The sequence below is a fragment of the Rhinolophus ferrumequinum genome, chromosome 7 (genome assembly GCF_004115265.2).
Source record: "Rhinolophus ferrumequinum isolate MPI-CBG mRhiFer1 chromosome 7, mRhiFer1_v1.p, whole genome shotgun sequence".
Taxonomy (NCBI): domain Eukaryota; kingdom Metazoa; phylum Chordata; class Mammalia; order Chiroptera; family Rhinolophidae; genus Rhinolophus; species Rhinolophus ferrumequinum.
The window spans coordinates 77,580,707-77,598,501 of NC_046290.1; the positions used below are offsets into that span (position 1 = coordinate 77,580,707).

The 17,795-nt window shown below is 38.2% G+C and overlaps 1 protein-coding gene across 2 annotated transcripts in view; it reads left to right on the top strand.

The window, feature by feature from the left end:
- Nucleotides 1-17,795, top strand: part of KCNN2 (potassium calcium-activated channel subfamily N member 2) — a 375,548-nt gene that overhangs the window by 332,254 nt on the left and 25,499 nt on the right. For both annotated transcript variants that reach the window (XM_033111136.1, XM_033111137.1), the window contains one exon: nt 12,536-12,677. In XM_033111136.1, the coding sequence (XP_032967027.1) occupies nt 12,536-12,677 (142 nt within the window). The remainder of the gene's footprint in view (nt 1-12,535; nt 12,678-17,795) is intronic.

Here is a 17,795-nt window from a genome sequence, read left to right on the forward strand (position 1 = left end):
TTTTCTTGTTGAGTCTGGTTAAAGGTTTATCTTTTTCTTTTTCTTTTTTTTCCTCCCTTGGTCTCATTGTTAACCCATTCTTTGTTTAGTAGCATGTTATTTACTTCCACATGTTTGTGTGTTTTCCAGTTTTCTTCTTATAATTGACTTACAGTTTCATAACACTCTGATATGATTTCAATCTTCTTAAATTTATTAAGACTTATTTTATGACGCAATATGTGGCCTATCCTGCAAAATATTCCATGTGCACTTGAGAAAATATATATTCTGCTGCATTGGGGTTAAATGTCCTAAAAATATCAATTAAGACTGCTCTAATGTTTCATTTAAAACGACTGTTTTTTTGTTGACTTTCTGTCTGGAAGATCTATCTACTGATGTCAATAGGGTGTTAAAGTCCCCTACTACGACTATTCCTGTCGATCTCTCCCTTTATAGCCATCAAGATTTACTTTATATATTTAGATGTTCCTACATTGGGTCGTAGATGTTTACAAGAGTTACAAGAGTTTACAAGAGTTATGTTTACAAGAGTTACTTATTGGATTCTTCCCTTTATCATTATGAAATGCCCTTCTTTGTCTCTTATCCCTGCCCTTGTTTTCAAGTCTATTTTGTCTGAAATAAGGATTACTATTCCAGATTTTTGTTTCCATTTCAATCAAATATTTTTTCCATCCCTTTGCTTTCAGTCTGTGTGTGTCTTTCAATCTAAAGTGGGTCTCTTGTAGGCAGCATATGTACAGGCCTTTTTTTTCAATCCATTCAGTCACCCTGTGTCTTTTGATAGAACATTTAGTCCATTTACATTTATAGTAATTTTTGATAGGTATATAGTTATTGACCTTTTATTTTCTGATTTTTTTTTTTTGTTCATCTCTGTTTCTTTCTTATTGTCTTGTTCTCCTTTCTAGTATGTGGATGACTTTCTATAGTGTTGTATTTTGGATTCCTTTCTCTTTATTTCTTGTATATCTCTTGCAGATTTTGGCTTTGTGGTTATGATGCACTTCCTATATACCAAGCTATTTTTACGGCAGTCTATTTTAAGTTGATGGTTGCTTAGGTTCAAACACACTCTAAAATTAAAACAAATTTTTACTCAGCCCTTCCACATTTCTATTTTTGTCATTATTTCTCACTTCTTTTGTGTGCATGTGTGTGTGTGTGTGTGTGTTTGTGTGTATCCCTTAATTTATTGTTGTAATTACACATGATCATCCTACTTTTCCTTTTAACCTTTGTTCTAGCTTTATAGTTGGTTGAGCCACTGCTTTTATTATGTGTTTAACTTTGTCAATAAGATTTTTTTTTTCCTATCCTATATCTTCTTCCTTTCTTTATTATTATTTTTTTTTATGTTATCTTTTCTTCGTAATGAAGACTGTTTAACATTTCTTGTAATACTTGTTTAGAGGTGATGAACTCCTGTAGTTTTTTTCTTGTTTGGGAAATTCTTTATCTCTCCTTTGATTCCAACTGATACCCTTGCTTGGTAGAATAATATTGGTTGTAGGTCCCTGCTTTTCACCGCTTTGAATATTTTGTGCCAATCCCTTCTGGTGTACAAAATGTCTCTTGAGAAATCAGCTGACAGCCTTATGGAAGCTGCCTTGTAGGTAAGTAACTGCCATTTTCTTGCTGCTTTTAACATTCTCTCTTTGTCTTTAACCTTTGGCACTTTAATTATGATGTGTCTTGGTGTGGGCCTCTTTGGGTACATCTTATTTGGGATTCTCTGCACTTCCTGGGCTTATATGTCTATTTCCTTTGTAAGATTAGGGAAGTTTTCAATCATTATTTCTTCAAATAGGTTTTCAATCTCTTCTCTTTTTTCTCCTGGTACCCCTATCATGTGAATGTTGGTATGCTTTATGTTAACCAGAAGCCCCTTAAACTATACTCATTTTTTAAAATTCTTTTTGCTGCTCTAATTTGGTGTTTTCTGCTACTTTGTCTTCCAAATTCTGATTTGATCCTCTGCTTTAATTGATCTAATCTTGATTCACTCTAATGTATTTTTAATTTCAGTTATTGTATTCTTTATTTCTGACTGGTTTTTTTTTTTTATGTTTTCTATCTCCATTTTTATGTTTTCCATCTTTTTCTTGAGGTTCTGACTGATTTTATCTATTCTTTCCCTAAGCTCACTGAGCATACTTATAACCAATGTTTTGTACTCTGCATCCAGTAGATTAGTTACCTCTATTTCATTTAGTTCTTTTGCTAGAGTTGTCCTGATTTTTCATTTGGGACATGTTTCTACGTCTCCTCATTTTGGCTGACTCCTGTGTTTCTTTCTAAATATTTGGTAGATCTGCTATGTCTCCCAGTCTTGCCAGAGTGGCCTTGTGTACTAGGTCTCCTGTGGGGCCAAGTGGCACAGAGACCCACTTTAGATCCAAAGACACACAGAGACTGAAAGTAAAGGGATGGAAAAAATATTTCATTGAAATGGAAACGAAAAAAAATTTGGAGTAGCAATACTTATTTTAGACAAAATAGACTTTCACCTGAACTGGGTATTCCAGGAGTGTCCATTGTGTGGTTTGTGTGTGGCTCCCTGTCATAGTTGAGCCTTGATTGATGTAGGCATGTCAGTGGGTGGGATTGACCCTCAAGCAGACTGGCTGTGAGATCTGGCAGTGACTACAGCAAATGAGCTGTTATGGGGGGGATGACCCCATGGAGCAGGATTTGCTTTAGCAAGTCTCTGATGCCTGCCAAGTCCATTTTTGGGTATGTCATTTGTGGAGCTGGATGGGTAGTGCTCTGATGGGGTCTGAACCTGGCCACTGGGTGTTGGCTCTGGGGCCTCTTGTGAGGGGCTCTAGTGCAGGACAAGATCAGCCACTGCCTGTGCCTGGCCCAGGCCTACCTGGAGCTGCAAAGTGATCTGCAGATGGTTGCTACCTCTGCTGGGCTTGGAGATGCCTGGAAAAGTTTACGCTGCAAACTAAGGCCAACTGCCACTAGTGCCAGGCTTAGGGCTGCCTAGCAAGAGGTACTGAGCACATGAGGCCAGGCACTGTTTGTTTGAGGTCTGTGGACCTTTAAGAACTTTTAGGAAAGTCCCCAGTGTGAGCCAAGAAAGATCGCTTGTGTGGAAAAGCCCCTGAAAGAGGTTAGGGCTGGGTGTGTGAGTTGGCTGGTTCTCAGGGAATCACCAAAGTGGGGCGAACAGTTAGTTAAGTTGCTGGAGAGCTCAGATTTGGTGCCAGCCTGTGCCTGCCAGCTGGGAGGGGTGAGGGCTGAACAAAGGCATAATGGTGTCTATCAGCACTTCCATCCCCAGAGAGAGCTGCCCCTCCGGCTCTCACCCTGAAGCTGTTCAATTCAGCTACTCCTTGTATGTCCATGGTATTTTATGAGATGCTGCCCTAGCACTAGAGCTCAGAGCAAGTGAGTTTGAAAGTGAGTGAATGAGTGAGTGTGCGAAGTCCCTTTAAGACTTGCAGCACCTAGGTTTCTAGCAGCTCTTTGTCTCACTCAGCCACAATTTCTGCTGGTTTTCACAGCCAGATGTTATGAGGATTTTTCTTCCCAGCACTGGAGCCCTGGCTTGGGGAGTCCAGTATAAGGCTGGGACCTCTCGCTCTTCAGGGGGCCTCCATGGCCAAGATATCCATGGGTGTGGGACCTGCCCCAATGTGTCCCTGCCCCTCCTACCAATCTCTGTGTGGCCTCTTTATATCCTTAGTTGTAGGAATTCTGTTCAGCTAGTCTTCAGGTGGTTCTTAATGATGGTTTTTCTGTAATTTAGTTGTAATTTAGATAATTGACTTGGGAGAAGGTGAGTGCAGCATTTTCCTACTCTACCATCTTGAAGTCTTCTAGGTTTTTAACATAGATAACTGTCAGATAATTATGTAATTATGAGGTCTAAGACTACTGACTTATTGACAGATAAGTCATTTCTGAATTCATTCTAACATAAATAATAATGCATAAATGAATAGAGAGATAATAAAACATTTTTTGTCATTTTTTTAGGGAAACATAATGAATGTAATTCTTCATGTTTGAAAATCCATATATATTCTATTATCCCTCTCTTTTTCTTTAGGGACTTTCAGCTTTATTTCAAAGGAAGCTTATGCACTTAGATAGAACATATCCACTGATGGTCTCTACCCAAAGACCAGCCTTCTCTATGCAAACTGTGAATGAAATTCTCATTAGCCAAGCTTAACACATGAAAAGAAATCTCTCTCTCTCTCTCCTCTCTCTCTCTCTCTCTCTCTCTCTCACACACACACACACACACACACACACACACACACACGAAGAGTGGGGGCAGGAAGATGGAGGAAGGGTTGGAGGTGAGAGAGCGTGAAATGTTTTTAGCTTTTGACTCTTCTAAATTAACAGAAGAGAAAAAAATAATTCCAAATGTGCAAGGTTAAGAGAGCAAAATAAAATCAAAGTAAAAAATTCACTTCGATATTTTAGAGTTAATAAAGAACTGCACAATGAATGAAAACTGAAACTGACTCATGCCTAAGTTAAAGTTGGGCTTTACAGGTAGCATTTCCCTGCTTATCTCTTTTGAGATAAGCTTTTCTTTGGATACTTATTGCTATTGAAGGAAGACTATATTGGGATCCCCAAGATCCTAAAGCCATGTTTGCGTTTTCATGATTAAGAGATGGGAGTAAAGTAGGAGTACAAGGTAGGGATTAGAAGAAAGTCACATAGATTGGGTCAGTTCTCTGGCCTGAAGGAACTTTCTGCAAATTATTTACAGAGGAGTTTTATATATAGAGTTACTTTTTTTTTAGAGTACCCTCAGAGAGATTTTTAGTAACATTTTTGGACCCACTGAATTTTACATTTTATTTCAATTTAAGACTATAATTTTAGGTCTCAGTGTTACGTTCTTATACATTCGTGTCATTACTTTCAGCTGTTGTGTGTGTGTGTGTTTTCTTGATATGTCTTTAACTCTTGTGTTCACATTTATTACAACTTGGATATTACCTTATTATTCCTTGCAATCAGTTTTCTCCCTTACTACATTTTAAGGTCCTCGTGAATGCTTACTAATTTTTATTTATCTGCATGTTCCCAGTGCCTCCAATATTTCCTTTATATTTGTAGATGTTCAGCATGTTTTTGAATAAAAAACAACACCTGGAATAAAGTTGATAGATGGTTTTCAACCTTGACAACACATTAAAATTACCTGGGAGCTTTTAAAATAATCCTTGCCATAGCCCACCCCCAAAGATCTTGACTTAATTGGTTGAGGATGGAGCTTTTGCATAGGCATTTTTAATGCTTTCCATGTGATTCTAATATGCAGCCATAGGTGAGAACCCTTGATATGGATCAGTGGCAAATAAAAGATATATGTCACCCCTCCCCTGAGCTGTTGGCATTCAGCACTTTTCTCCTTTGAACCTAAATATGTGCCTTCATTGGATTTCTTTCTGTGCTTATATGTTTTAATTCATGGAATCACTTATTTTATTTGCTTATACTTTAAATCATAAGTATATGCACATATTTCAGGTTTGGAGGAAGATAATTTATCGTATTCCTCTCACTTCTCTGGGTCTTTAATTCATAGACATCAGAATATCAGCCACATTACTGACATAAAGCAGATCTGGACATACCACTTGACCTGTACCCCAGTGGGCTGCCTGGTATTCTGATGAGTCATCACTGAATTAGATGGAATCATAGGTGTACCTCATACCCTGAAGGAATCACCCTGCCCAGGTCAGCTTACCTTACCACATAGAGAACCAAATGCACCTGCTGTGGGGGCAAGCTGAGCAAAGAGAGGACCTAAGCCACAACTATTTAGTTTCTCCTCCCAGAGTCAACATCTTTCCCCTCTACAAATCTGGGAGAAATAGTTTGTTAGAGGCAACCATTTTCAATGTTTAGCCGGGATCTGTTTTTCCCTTCTTTGAAACTTTTTAAGATATCCTTATTGCTAGCATTTTAAAATTTACCGTGATCCCACTTGGCATAGATCTTTTTTTAATTCTGTATGCAGATACTCAGTAGAACCTTCCTTTAGATACCTGCCTTTTATTTTTCCTGCACAAAGAAATAAAAGAATATTTTCATTTCTTCTACTTTCTATGTTCTGTGGAAAGTCAAGTTGTTAGACCCTCTGTGTTCTCTGAGAATGTATCTTTTTTGTTCTCCTTTTCCCCTTCTCTTTGTGTGTGGGTGTGTTTTTGTTCTATTTTCTGGGAGACTTCTGCCAATTTATATTGTATTATGATTATTTTTTCATTATAATTCCAACTATTAGAAGTTTCTCTTTTTATTCTTTAATTGTACTTCTTTGTAGCATCCTGTTCCTGTCTTATGGATGCCATGTTTTGCTTTAGGTCTATCATGGTATAATTTAGGGTGTTTAGGAGTCCTGCCTCCCATCACCCTGCACTGTCTTAAGATTCTTCTGTTTTCTCCTTTTTCTCTTTCTTCCTTTCTCTCTACCCTTCTTTTTGTCTATATCTTTTCTATACAAAGTGTATTTGAAATATGTGTTGATTGTTTGCTATTCTTTCATGTTCAGGAGTGGCAATTGGAAGCTTTATAAGGACAGAAGAGCTTATTGTCAGATGAACTCACTGTAAGGAAGCTGGTTGGAAAGCAGCATTTTTCATTAGGGAATCCTTGATGTTAGTACATGAATGTCTTTTCACTGAAGCTCTTCTGTTTCTCTAACATAGAGTCGGAGAGTGAAGAATAGAAATTAGGAATGCTGCTATTCTGTTTGGAAACATGAATTTAATCCCGATATTTTCAGCCCCAAACGTCTTTCCTGACCTTAGCTGGGCTCTGGGTCAGACTCTCTATTCCCAAAGAAAAATCCTCTATCTCCAGTTAGTTATCTGGCAATACCAGGCAGGGGCAGGCACCTGTGTATTCCATTTACATAGATATCATTAGTTCTCCTGTTTTCAGCATTGGACCTCCAAGTTGTGAACCTTCCCTGAGTCCTGTGATAATTTGTGCCTTTTAATTGGAGTTATTTAGGCCATTTATATGTAATGTGGTTTCAGATATGCTTGGGTAGATCTTTTCTTTTACTGTTTGTTTGCTGTTTGTTCCATCTCTTCTTTGTTCCTTTTTTCTCTGTACATCTGCCCTTTTTGGGATTACTTATTTTTTGTTATCCCATAATATATCCCTTATTGGGTTATCATTTATTGCTCTTTGATGTATTATTTCAGTGGTTCCTTTAGGATTTATAGCATACCTATACACTTATGTATAGTATAACTAAATTATCAATCTTCCCTTGATGTTATACCACTTACTACAATCTATCTTCAAGTGATACTGTACCACTTTACATATAATACTTCCACTTCTCCCGCCCTGAATAGTTTTACATGCATGTACTGATCAACATTCAGCTGAATAATCAAAAAGACCCCTTGGCAGATCTCTGGGTCTCTCTCTCTGTGGATCTGTCCTCTCTAGTTTTGGGCCCTGTGAACTCTTGGCCTCCCTGCATTCCCAGCTCTGTCCCTCAACTTGGGGAGTCCTCTAGGCTCTACCTGGTTTCCCTCCCTGAGCTACATCCAGAGATTCTCTTCAGGCATTAAGTTGGAGCAATCGTATGACTCACTTTGGTGGTTTACCATCTCTGGGGGATTACTGTTCTTTGTTGCTAAATTATCTATGTCTTGTAAACCATTGTCTCAAATACTTTTTCCTGCTTTTGCAGTTGTTTTAAGAGGGAGTATAAATCTAATCCCTTGTTGTTCCATCATGGCTAGAAGCAGAATTCCCCATGCACTTTCATTTGTATAAAAATGTGTTCTTTCTAATGCTCTCATTTCTCCTTTCCTTTCTTTTTGTTCTTGTGGATTCATACCTCTTTTTTATAGCCTTACTATCATTTTGGTGGTATTTCAGGAAAGAAATGTGGATTCAGGAAAGAGAACTGCTGGTAGATTGAGCACATACATTTAAATCTTCATAATATTTTTCACTGTATAACAAAGGCTGGCATTTGAGATCAGAGCTGACAATTGAGATGATATGATTTGGCCATTTATAGTGTTAATAGTAAGTTTAATAGAAAAGTACGAATGAACATAGTTTGCAGCCTTTAGCCTTCACTATCAAATTATTTTTTCAAGTGTAAAAATACCATATAAGTTGCATCCATGTGCATATTGGAACATAACGTGACAAATCCAATTCATGTCGATTGCTGGGCAAGACTCATTTCTACCCACTTTTTGTATCTATATTTGAGATTCCGGAGGCTCAATGTGTGGCCAAGGGCAAGCCAGTTTGAAAACAAATGTTTTACATTGTCACACTAATTTATTCATTAAATTCCAATTCCTGCTATATTCTTCTAAGCACTCTGTGAAGATTCACCAATAAATAAGGCATAGACTTTGTCCTCAAATTCTTCATAGTTTCAATTCTGGGGACATGTTAGCAGAGCAAATTATATATTACATTTTTTATGATCCAAGTTAACATTGATTGATAGTGCTAGAAATATCTACAAGAAGCTGCTGGAATACAAAGAAAGGACGTGTGGTCATGCTGACCAAAATCTAGGCAGAGTCTGGAGAAGGGACCCATGAGCAGATTCTCAAAGTACAAATCAGGGGTTACGAAGATGAGGAAGGTGGTTCCAGGCAGAGGAAAATGCACCAGCAGAGAAAGAGAACTGTGAAGGAGGATGACATAATTGCCAGCCACTAGTGTGCCAAAGGGCCAGTTATTTATGGAAGGGTGCTGAGGGTGACGCAGTAGTGCTGGGCACAGGCTGCCTCATTCAGAGGGAAGAATTCAGGAATTCCCTTGGAAAGATAATCCCTGTGAATTTAAAAGCAGATATTATAGGAAGCTGTCATATTTGTGATCTAAAACACAGTGATAGATCCACAGTCGGCAGTGAATGAAGAATTGAATGGAATTGAGTTGAACTGAGTTGAAAAGGAACGTTTTGCTTCTTTTAAAACCTTAAAGCTGATCTCACAATCTTTAAGTCTATGAAGTATGTAGTGCTATAAAACAGTTCATTAAGTCCTCGTCCCCACACCCCAAAGTCCTTATTTTAAATACTTGAGATCAGATATTCCTTGCATTAATTTCAATAGTATTTAATGTATTTTTAATTAAACAAGCATTCATATTGATCAGAATTTGAAATTTGCCAGGTGAGTCATTTCTTCCTGTCTTCCCAGAACAATTCTCCTTGTGGAGAAAGTTGGAATTGTCTAAGTAAGTTTGTGAAATGAACTTCTATTACAAGAAATATTTTGAAATTATTTAACCATTTAAGTTACACATATTAATCATCTACAGTGGTGTGAATCCGGCATAAATTCAAACCTTGGCCGTGTTCTAAGCGATAATATCATCATGTTATCATAATATGATCATATATATAATGATTACATATAATATACATGATAATAACATGTTAATAAGTCTTATATTTGTTTCTGAGTTTCCAAGAAAGAAATTCTGATTATTCTAATAGTATCTAACATGGTCTCCAATTACCTGACTCTTCTTGACTATCCACAACTAAATATGTCTGAATACAGCATACACATTAGTGTGAGACATTAGTTTTCTAATTTGAGCTATGTTTCAGTCAAGTTTATTATTTCATAAGCAGAAAAGGTAATTTAACATTGAATCTCAAGCCCTAAAATACCAACTCCTAGAGAGATATTTATTTCTAATTAGGCCCTCAATATGAGATTATACCCTCTGACCCAGTGTAATGTACATAGTATATAGTAAATATTGACTGAATGATAGTTATGCCATAATACTGAGAGTGTTTGGCAAAGAGTCAAGGGAGGATGGGAGAAATTTGTGTATTTAAAATATGTGTATTGGTAAGCAACTAAAGAGGAGTCAGCTTGCCTAAATGTTCCAGTGAACGCTTTTCATTGTAATTTTCAAAGTCATTTACTGCTTCAAACTTTGAAAAACAAAAGTATTACAGAAAAAAACCAATTAGAAAAACTTCTACATCCGTGCGAAAGCTGAGATTTCCTTGTGGGCATCAGACATGAACGCGCCCCCTAGAGGCCGGTGTTTATAGTATGAAATCTCAAACTCCAATCTGTAGTTGTTCTGAACTAAGGAAAACCATGTGCCCAGCAGATGTGTTCTAGTCACTTGCAGTGTAGCAATAACTTGAAGGTTTCACTCAGACATGGTCACGTTTTCTAAGTGTCTAGTGATTGAGGACACTGTTGATGTAGAGAGGGTGGGAGAGTGTAACTGTTTTAGCCGTATTTCAGACTGTCCATGTCTTGAAACATTAATGTAAAATGAGAATGAATGCGAGTCAAGAGCTGTGAGCACTCAACCAATATTTCCTATGCATCAGGGAATTAGGGCCATCAACTGTTAAATGAATCAGGTCTTTATGTAAATCATGCCTTCTGGAGAAGAAACGTCGTCTCCTCGCAATTCTGCATTGAACAGGGCATGACCTCTTTGATCTCCCTTTTCTGGTACAGCTTACACCCACTCCAAGGAAATGTATTCCCTGTGTTAGGCACATGCTTGATGAGGAATACTCTAGAGAGAGCCCCAAGATCGTGAATGGGTTAGAATCCAAAGCTCACTTCTGAGGGTCTTGTTTGAAATGAAAACCACATTCTTCTGTGATAGCCCCACTGCACAGGCTAACAGGAGCCCAGAGTAGTTCTTATTTAGCTGAAGCATAGCACAGATGAAATCCCCCTACTCCTCTGTGCATCCTATTTAAAATGGTTCTCAGAGGAAATGCACTCACCTGTCTTCACTGAAAGCTACGAATACATCTTGGCCTCCCTTTTGGCAAAGACAGTCTCTCTACCCAGCCATTCTAGGAAGAGGAGACTCCACAGCTAGGTGATAGTGGCTGTTCCCTGGGGTAAAATGGTGGAGGTTTATGCCCTCCTGCCACCAAAAACTCATAGAATTCCCCTGAGCAAGGGCTGGCTGCTCGTGCGTGTGCCCGTCGCTTTGCTTTCAGAAGATCCAGCAATTGCCCTTATTCTTCCTTACTCCTGGGTTCCATTCACCCCAGCCATGGGTTTCTCTTTCCCTATTCCAGAGTAACAGGAATACTCCTTCTTAGCTTCTAATAATACTTACTTGAAATAAAACAAAAGTATAAAAGTGATCAGCATGGGTCTTTTCTGTACCCAAAGCAAGAGGTTAGCTCCACTAATATTACTGAGGCAAGTTCATATATGCTATGGACCTTCTGAACTTTGGGTGATAGATGCAGGAGGCTTGGCCTGAGATGAAGGAAAGGGAGGCACACAAGATACATTTCCCAGTGTAGATTGGGGTCTGAGATCAATCCTGGGGCTCAAGACGGGGAATCTTTCTTGCCACCCCAGCTTTGGCAGCACAGTGAGTCAAGTTGCAAGGCACGACTGAGTATGGATAAGCCAGGCGACTATCAGCCTTCTTTGGAGAGGAGGAAATGAGGAAAAGAAAGCCCTCCCCAGTGGTGTCTGAGAGCTGGGAAGAAAGGGTAATCCTTGGGAGAAGTTGGGTGTGAAGAGCAAGAAATGCCTCTAATGACCAGTCTGGGGTCTAACTGTCAAGGAAACCAGAAGACGGCCACTCCGCACCATGACTATACAAAATATGCAGCCAGAGCAAGTTCTTCTAGGGTAACAACTCACATGTTCTCACTGTTGTATAGGTGGTGGAAAGAAGTGTCCCCATGGTGGGCCAGGTTACTATTTAGTACTGCTAATTCAAGCAGAACGTTATAGGGTATCTGTTTCTGATATAATCACCTTCCTCCTCACTAGAAAAACTTGACACTTCAAAGAATAATCAGGATAACCTTTTTTACTACAAGCGCTTTGTGTGCAACTGCTGAGGCGCAACAGCTTCTATTATGCTCTCGCTCTGGGCAGGGACTGTGTGTGATCAAAGGTAAAGTTTCTGTCTTCAAGGAGGAAGGCTAGTGAGGGACCTCCAGCTAACAGTATAATATAGTCCTGTGATGGAGGAATACTTAGGATACTGAGGGAGCCTGGGGGAGGGGTTGGGACAGGAGTAGACAGAAAGTTTATTTTGAAAGATGATGGAATTGACCCATTAAGGAAATTAAGGTTGCAAAGGAAAATCTAAGCAAAGGGAACAGCATGGCTTCTTCTCCTACAAAGGTGTGGAGATCTTCCCCTGTAAACTGGGTGGCTCTATATTGTCCTATAAGTTGGGCATATCAGTGGGCCTCAAGAAATGATGAGACGTGACCAGGGACCAGAGCAAGGTTCAAGGATAAATAGACATTTATCAACTTCCACCAGGGAGAAAACAATTTTCATATTTTACCGTGTGTCTTTCAGATTATTATTAAAGTGGAAGAATGTCTTGATGTCTTTCTGAGTACACAGATGGAACCTCAATTTTATTTATGATTATGAACTTTGAAAACCTCTAAATGAGCAGTTTATAGAAGATACTTAGTGGATTCATGAATTGAATCAGACTGGCCTTAGCAACTGTACTGCAGATTAATTCTAAAGGACTGGCTTTGTTTCCTATTTTTCAGGTACCATGATCAACAGGATGTTACTAGCAACTTCCTTGGAGCGATGTGGTTAATATCCATAACTTTTCTCTCCATTGGTTATGGTGACATGGTACCTAACACATACTGTGGGAAAGGAGTCTGTTTGCTTACTGGAATTATGGTAAGTGTCGTTTGTTACTTTGCCTTTTTTAAATTTAAACTCAAAAGGACACTTAAACCATTGGGCACATGGGCAGAAGTCATTGTAAGTTACTTGAGTTCCCAACAGCAGGAAAGCCACGTACCTAAATCAGTTCTGTGTTGGGAGAGAACATCAACAGTTGTCGTCTTATTTTTCCCATCGCGAAGCTCCATTGAGGACATATGGCTGCTAGACTGCTCTTTGTGGGTGATACACTAATTTGATGAACAAATCTGATCTTAGAGCTTCAGCTTCAGAGTCAGGAAGTTATTTAAGTCTGGGTCAGTTCTGCCATTTCCTACTAGCTTGTGAACTTGAATAAATTTCGCTTCTCTCTGAAACTTTCTTTCCTCGTCTATAAAATGTGGACTATAATAAGTATCTTGAAGTGTGTTAAAGGGTTGAAGAATTACATGACATTTTATCAGTTATATTTTATTAGATTATATTTATTATTTTAATATTTGTTGAGTGCCAGGTGTATGCCAGGCACTACCCTAGATACTGGAAATACAACAAAAGAAGACAGAAACTTTTCTTGTCCTGCCTTCTTAGAGTTTACAGGGGAAGACCTACATTAAAAAAATAATTAACGCATAATTGTTCATCACATTTATGACAAATGTGTGAAGAAGTAAAGCTTCTGATCTAACTTGGGGACTGAGGAATTAGATCTACTCAGAGAAACAGATCCTTGGAATGTTAGCTTTTAACTTTTCAGTGAGCTGGGAAGGGTGGCTTGTGAGAAGAAGGAAGGGCATTTTCAGGAAAAGGAAATGGCTTATTTGAAGGTAATGAGGCAAGGAGGAGCCTTGCTCAATGTGCTTTTAGCACAGGATTGTCCAGGGGAAAGTGGCATGACATGAGGCTGGGGACAGAAGGCAAGTCTTGTGGAGCAGCTGTCAAAGGTGTACTCCCTGGGGTATCGTGCCACTGTTCCTTTGGGACGCCTAGCAGGCTCAGACACCTTCCTTCCTCACACACTACAAGTTGGCCAGGACTGGTTTGTACCATCTGTTTTAGATGTTTAGAAGGCTAGCGTGTTATCTAAAAATTATTAAGGTGGTGTGAACTTTTAAATATTTAAACCAGAGATAATTTCAATTTGAAATTTTCAGTGACTTAGGTTCTCGTCACTCCTTATCTGCTTTTTATAGTTTGGTTATAGAGCAGAGAGTGTTATCTTGATGCTTGTTTCGTTTCTGCCTATGTAAGGATGTGAACCGGTACTGGGAGCTCCTTAGGCAGGAAATGCCGAGAATTTCTGAAGCTAGGCATCCCTGCCCAACGCCTACACTGTGTCCGCCCCCAGCTTGGCAGGAGAGAAGCAGGCTTCCCACATGAGTGCTTTTGGGTGGTGGCCAGGATAGCATGTCCCGTCACAGCAGTTGCCTACGAAGATTGTTCCAGAGTCAGGACTAGTGCCCGTGGCAGAAATAGGGTGGGAACATTCTTCTCCCGCCTGGTAGTACTGAGCTGGGATAAGGCGCCTAGCTGTGAAAATCAAATGCAGGGCCAATTTTAAGGTCACTGGTAGTAACCAAATGACTGTTGCAAATCGCAATTATGGAAAATATAATTTGGGGGCATAATTTAACATTATTTGCTTGTAAAAGGAAATTCCAGTTTTGTGAATTTTAGTGAACTTTCTTTTTCATGACAATTAGATAGTATGATCCATTATGTTTACTATTGGATCATTTCCTGAAAAGATAGCATTTTATTATGTAGTATAGTGCTTTGGGAAATGAAATTTGCATGGATGTATTTTTGGAGGGCCCATAACTAGCCCACAAGGGACAAAATGACGCTACTGATAAAAACAAAACTAGTAATTGCAGTCTTTCTCCTCGTGCTTCTTAGAAACAACTTTCTTGGTGTTCCTTTTTGGCAAGATGTGCCTTATTTTATTTTTGAAATAGGTATGACTCAGGGTTGGTGCAAACAGCCTCATTTGCCATGGGATCAGAGCCAAATTTAAAGTTAACCTTGCCAGGATCTTATGGTACTTTTATCTTTCCTCGATTTTTTCCTTTGTCCTTAATGTCTCAAGAACGGTTCCTTCAGTCTCATTTGACGGCACACATCTTTTATTTAGTTCCTCAAATTACTTCTTTGCATAGGTTTCACTAGGGTTCTTACTTTGTTTTTAAAAAATAGGAGTTGTAAGCAAAAGCAACTTGTAATCTATATGGAAACAAAATTGTTGTACACAATGAAATTTACAGTGACGACGTTCCTGTCCTTTAAGCTCATGGTGAAAAAGTCCCTCTGTTCTTGAGTTGAGGAGCTCCATTCCAACTCCCTCATTAAGCAACAGATTTATTTCTTACTTGACCCAATCAAAGACTGACTTGCATACAGAGAAATTCAGTAATCTTTGACAAGCCTATTTGAAATACTGTGTAGAATTGGTTTGTCTCTGTCCGTAAGCCAAAACATGGAGTCAGGCCACAAAGCAATCTTATGAAGGTGACCTGCTGGGGGTTGATTATATCCCATATAAATTTCCTGGGAATCTAGAGCTTATGGAGGAAGGTGACCTAGAAACCAGTATGGAGAGTGTTGGTTGACAATGTAGATTTCTAAAAGAAGAAATTGTTTTCATAGTCCACATAAAAGGTTAGTATCCTTAAGATGAAATGTTTGTTTTGTCAAACAGATTTTGTCTGCTTTTGTTTTCAAGACGTTTAAATACCAGTTTGTCACTTTTGAATTATCTAAGCCAGTAGGATTTGTTTTTATTTCAAGCGTTTATTTGCCTATTCCCCCTTGGACTTTGCATTGTATGTTTAGGTAAAATGCACATTTCAGATTTCCCATGAGTCATCTCTCTGCCTCTGTCTCTCTCTCCCTGTGGCCTTTAGTAAATTGTGAAAGAGAAATATAATTTACAACACTCTTGAGAAAGCAAGGGTCATCCCTGAATCATCTTTTATATTATCTCTGAGGTAGTACTGTGTTTCTTTGTGCTTTTATCGTTGAATTTTCTTGTTCTTGCATTTATGAAATTTTGTTAGAAATTATACTTTATGTGGCTTTTTTTTCACTTTGAAGAAATATGGTTGATCTTAATGCTAACACCTACAGAGCTTTCTCATTTCAAAAATGTGCATATAACGAAATGAGCACTGCATGTTTTCTTCATAAAGTTAATGAAACTAATGAATTATTTCTTGGCATCATCTTAGATGTTCACATTTCATTGGTAAAACTCAAAATTAAACTGCAGTTTAAAAATTTTAAATAATGTGTCATGAATTATATTTTGGGGAGCCAGGAACCTTAAGATTAACCTGCAGTGCTCTGAGCAGAAATATATTGTTAAACCATAAGGAGAGAGAGTTTTCCAGAATATTTCTAAGAGACAAACAAATGGCCTTATCAAAAAATTACGTCTCCTCACCTGAAATGTAAATTGTGAATCCAAGACAATCATGCAAATCTCTGATAATTTTTTTAGCTTGTGTTTACAATGTTATAGGTAGATAATTATGGAAATACTAACATAAGTGGATTTTAGATACTGAAATGCTTTAACAGGCATTCCATTGTGATAGATCAAACAAATCAAGAAGAAATTTTCCTTTTACCAAGACCTACCTAAGAGACAAAGATCCCTTCCTCTCTCCTGGATAGCCTGGATTTAAAAACAGGCTTGCCTAATAGACAAAACCAGTCATTACCCTCCAGGAGAAAGCCATTAAGGTTGTAATTACCTACTTTCTTCTTATTCCTCTATCCTTCCTCTACTTGAGGAGGTACCAAGGACCTGAGGCTTTATTATTGTAACTGTCATTATAACCAATGGGATGAATTGTAAATGGCTTTTATTCTTTTGGTTGAAGGCAGTAGGCAAATAACATTGTTGGATCATGGTGTCTGAGCTTTTTTGTGAGCATTAGCTGGTTTCTCAGTATCTCCAACTTTACAATAGAGAAAGTAATTTTTTTTGCATAACATTAAAAAGTTATCTACCATTTTGTATCTTTACATATAGATATAACATCTGTTGAAATCTATAATATTCCCTAACCTGTCAATATATAATTGTTTCAAGAGTAGAATGTAGTCTCATTGGTAAGAGTAATTTTTGCTTCTCTTTCTATAAAATTATGGCAGCTCTTGCCACTTAGAGTATGGATGATGGAATTTTCTTTGGCATAATTATCTTTAAATATGGAGTAATATCTGTCCATTCCTAGGGACACAGGTTATCTGATAAGTGGACCTCTAATATGCTCTATAAACCCTTATACCTCATCAAAGTGAGGTCACTTCAGACGTGTCATTTAGGTTTCGTCTATCCCACTAGTAATTCTGTATAAACAAAAGCAATGCATAGGTTTTCCAATTTAAAAGTCACCACACCAGTTAATTTTTTAATTTTTACTCAGGGAGAAAAAAAAATCACATAGTGACTCAGTCAATTGTCAGAGTTCAACAGTTTTCATCCTAAAGGATAGTAACATTACACTGTTAACTCAATCAGAGGATATCCAAAACACAGCCTTAAATTATCCAGAGTTTATATAGAGAATAGCACATATTAAAGAGGGCTAAATCTAAGGCTTGATTATAGACTTTGTCTTTGCATTTAAGAATGTTTGTCCCCTGCCAGTGGATGTTGAAATCTTGAGAAAGAAGACTAAAGCCATTCCTGGGTGTGTAAATAAGCAAAAGAGCTCAGGGTCCTTTTTACATGTCTTATACAATTTGACATAAGATGATTAATAATCAAATAATAATTTTGAAGACGTTTTTACTTTTTTTGTTGTTGTTTTTTTTGGTACATTCATTGAATCTCATCCAATAAAGGCCCAGTGAGGAGAGTGCATCTTTAAATTCTTCCAGTAGTTTCTATTTTGTACCGAGCAGATGGATGGGCCTTTTCAGCCCTAAGGCTCAATTCCCCACCAGTGCCCTAAATGGACCTCCACTTCTTCCCATGCAAATTTCTTAGGATATATGACAGCTACTTTCTTTCAGGAACAGGCAAGTGTAACTGGAAGTTGTTGTGACCTTCCGGCATTCAACTTGTCGTCTCTACAACTCCACCTCATTTTTCTAAACTATCAGCACTTTCAGCTGACAGAG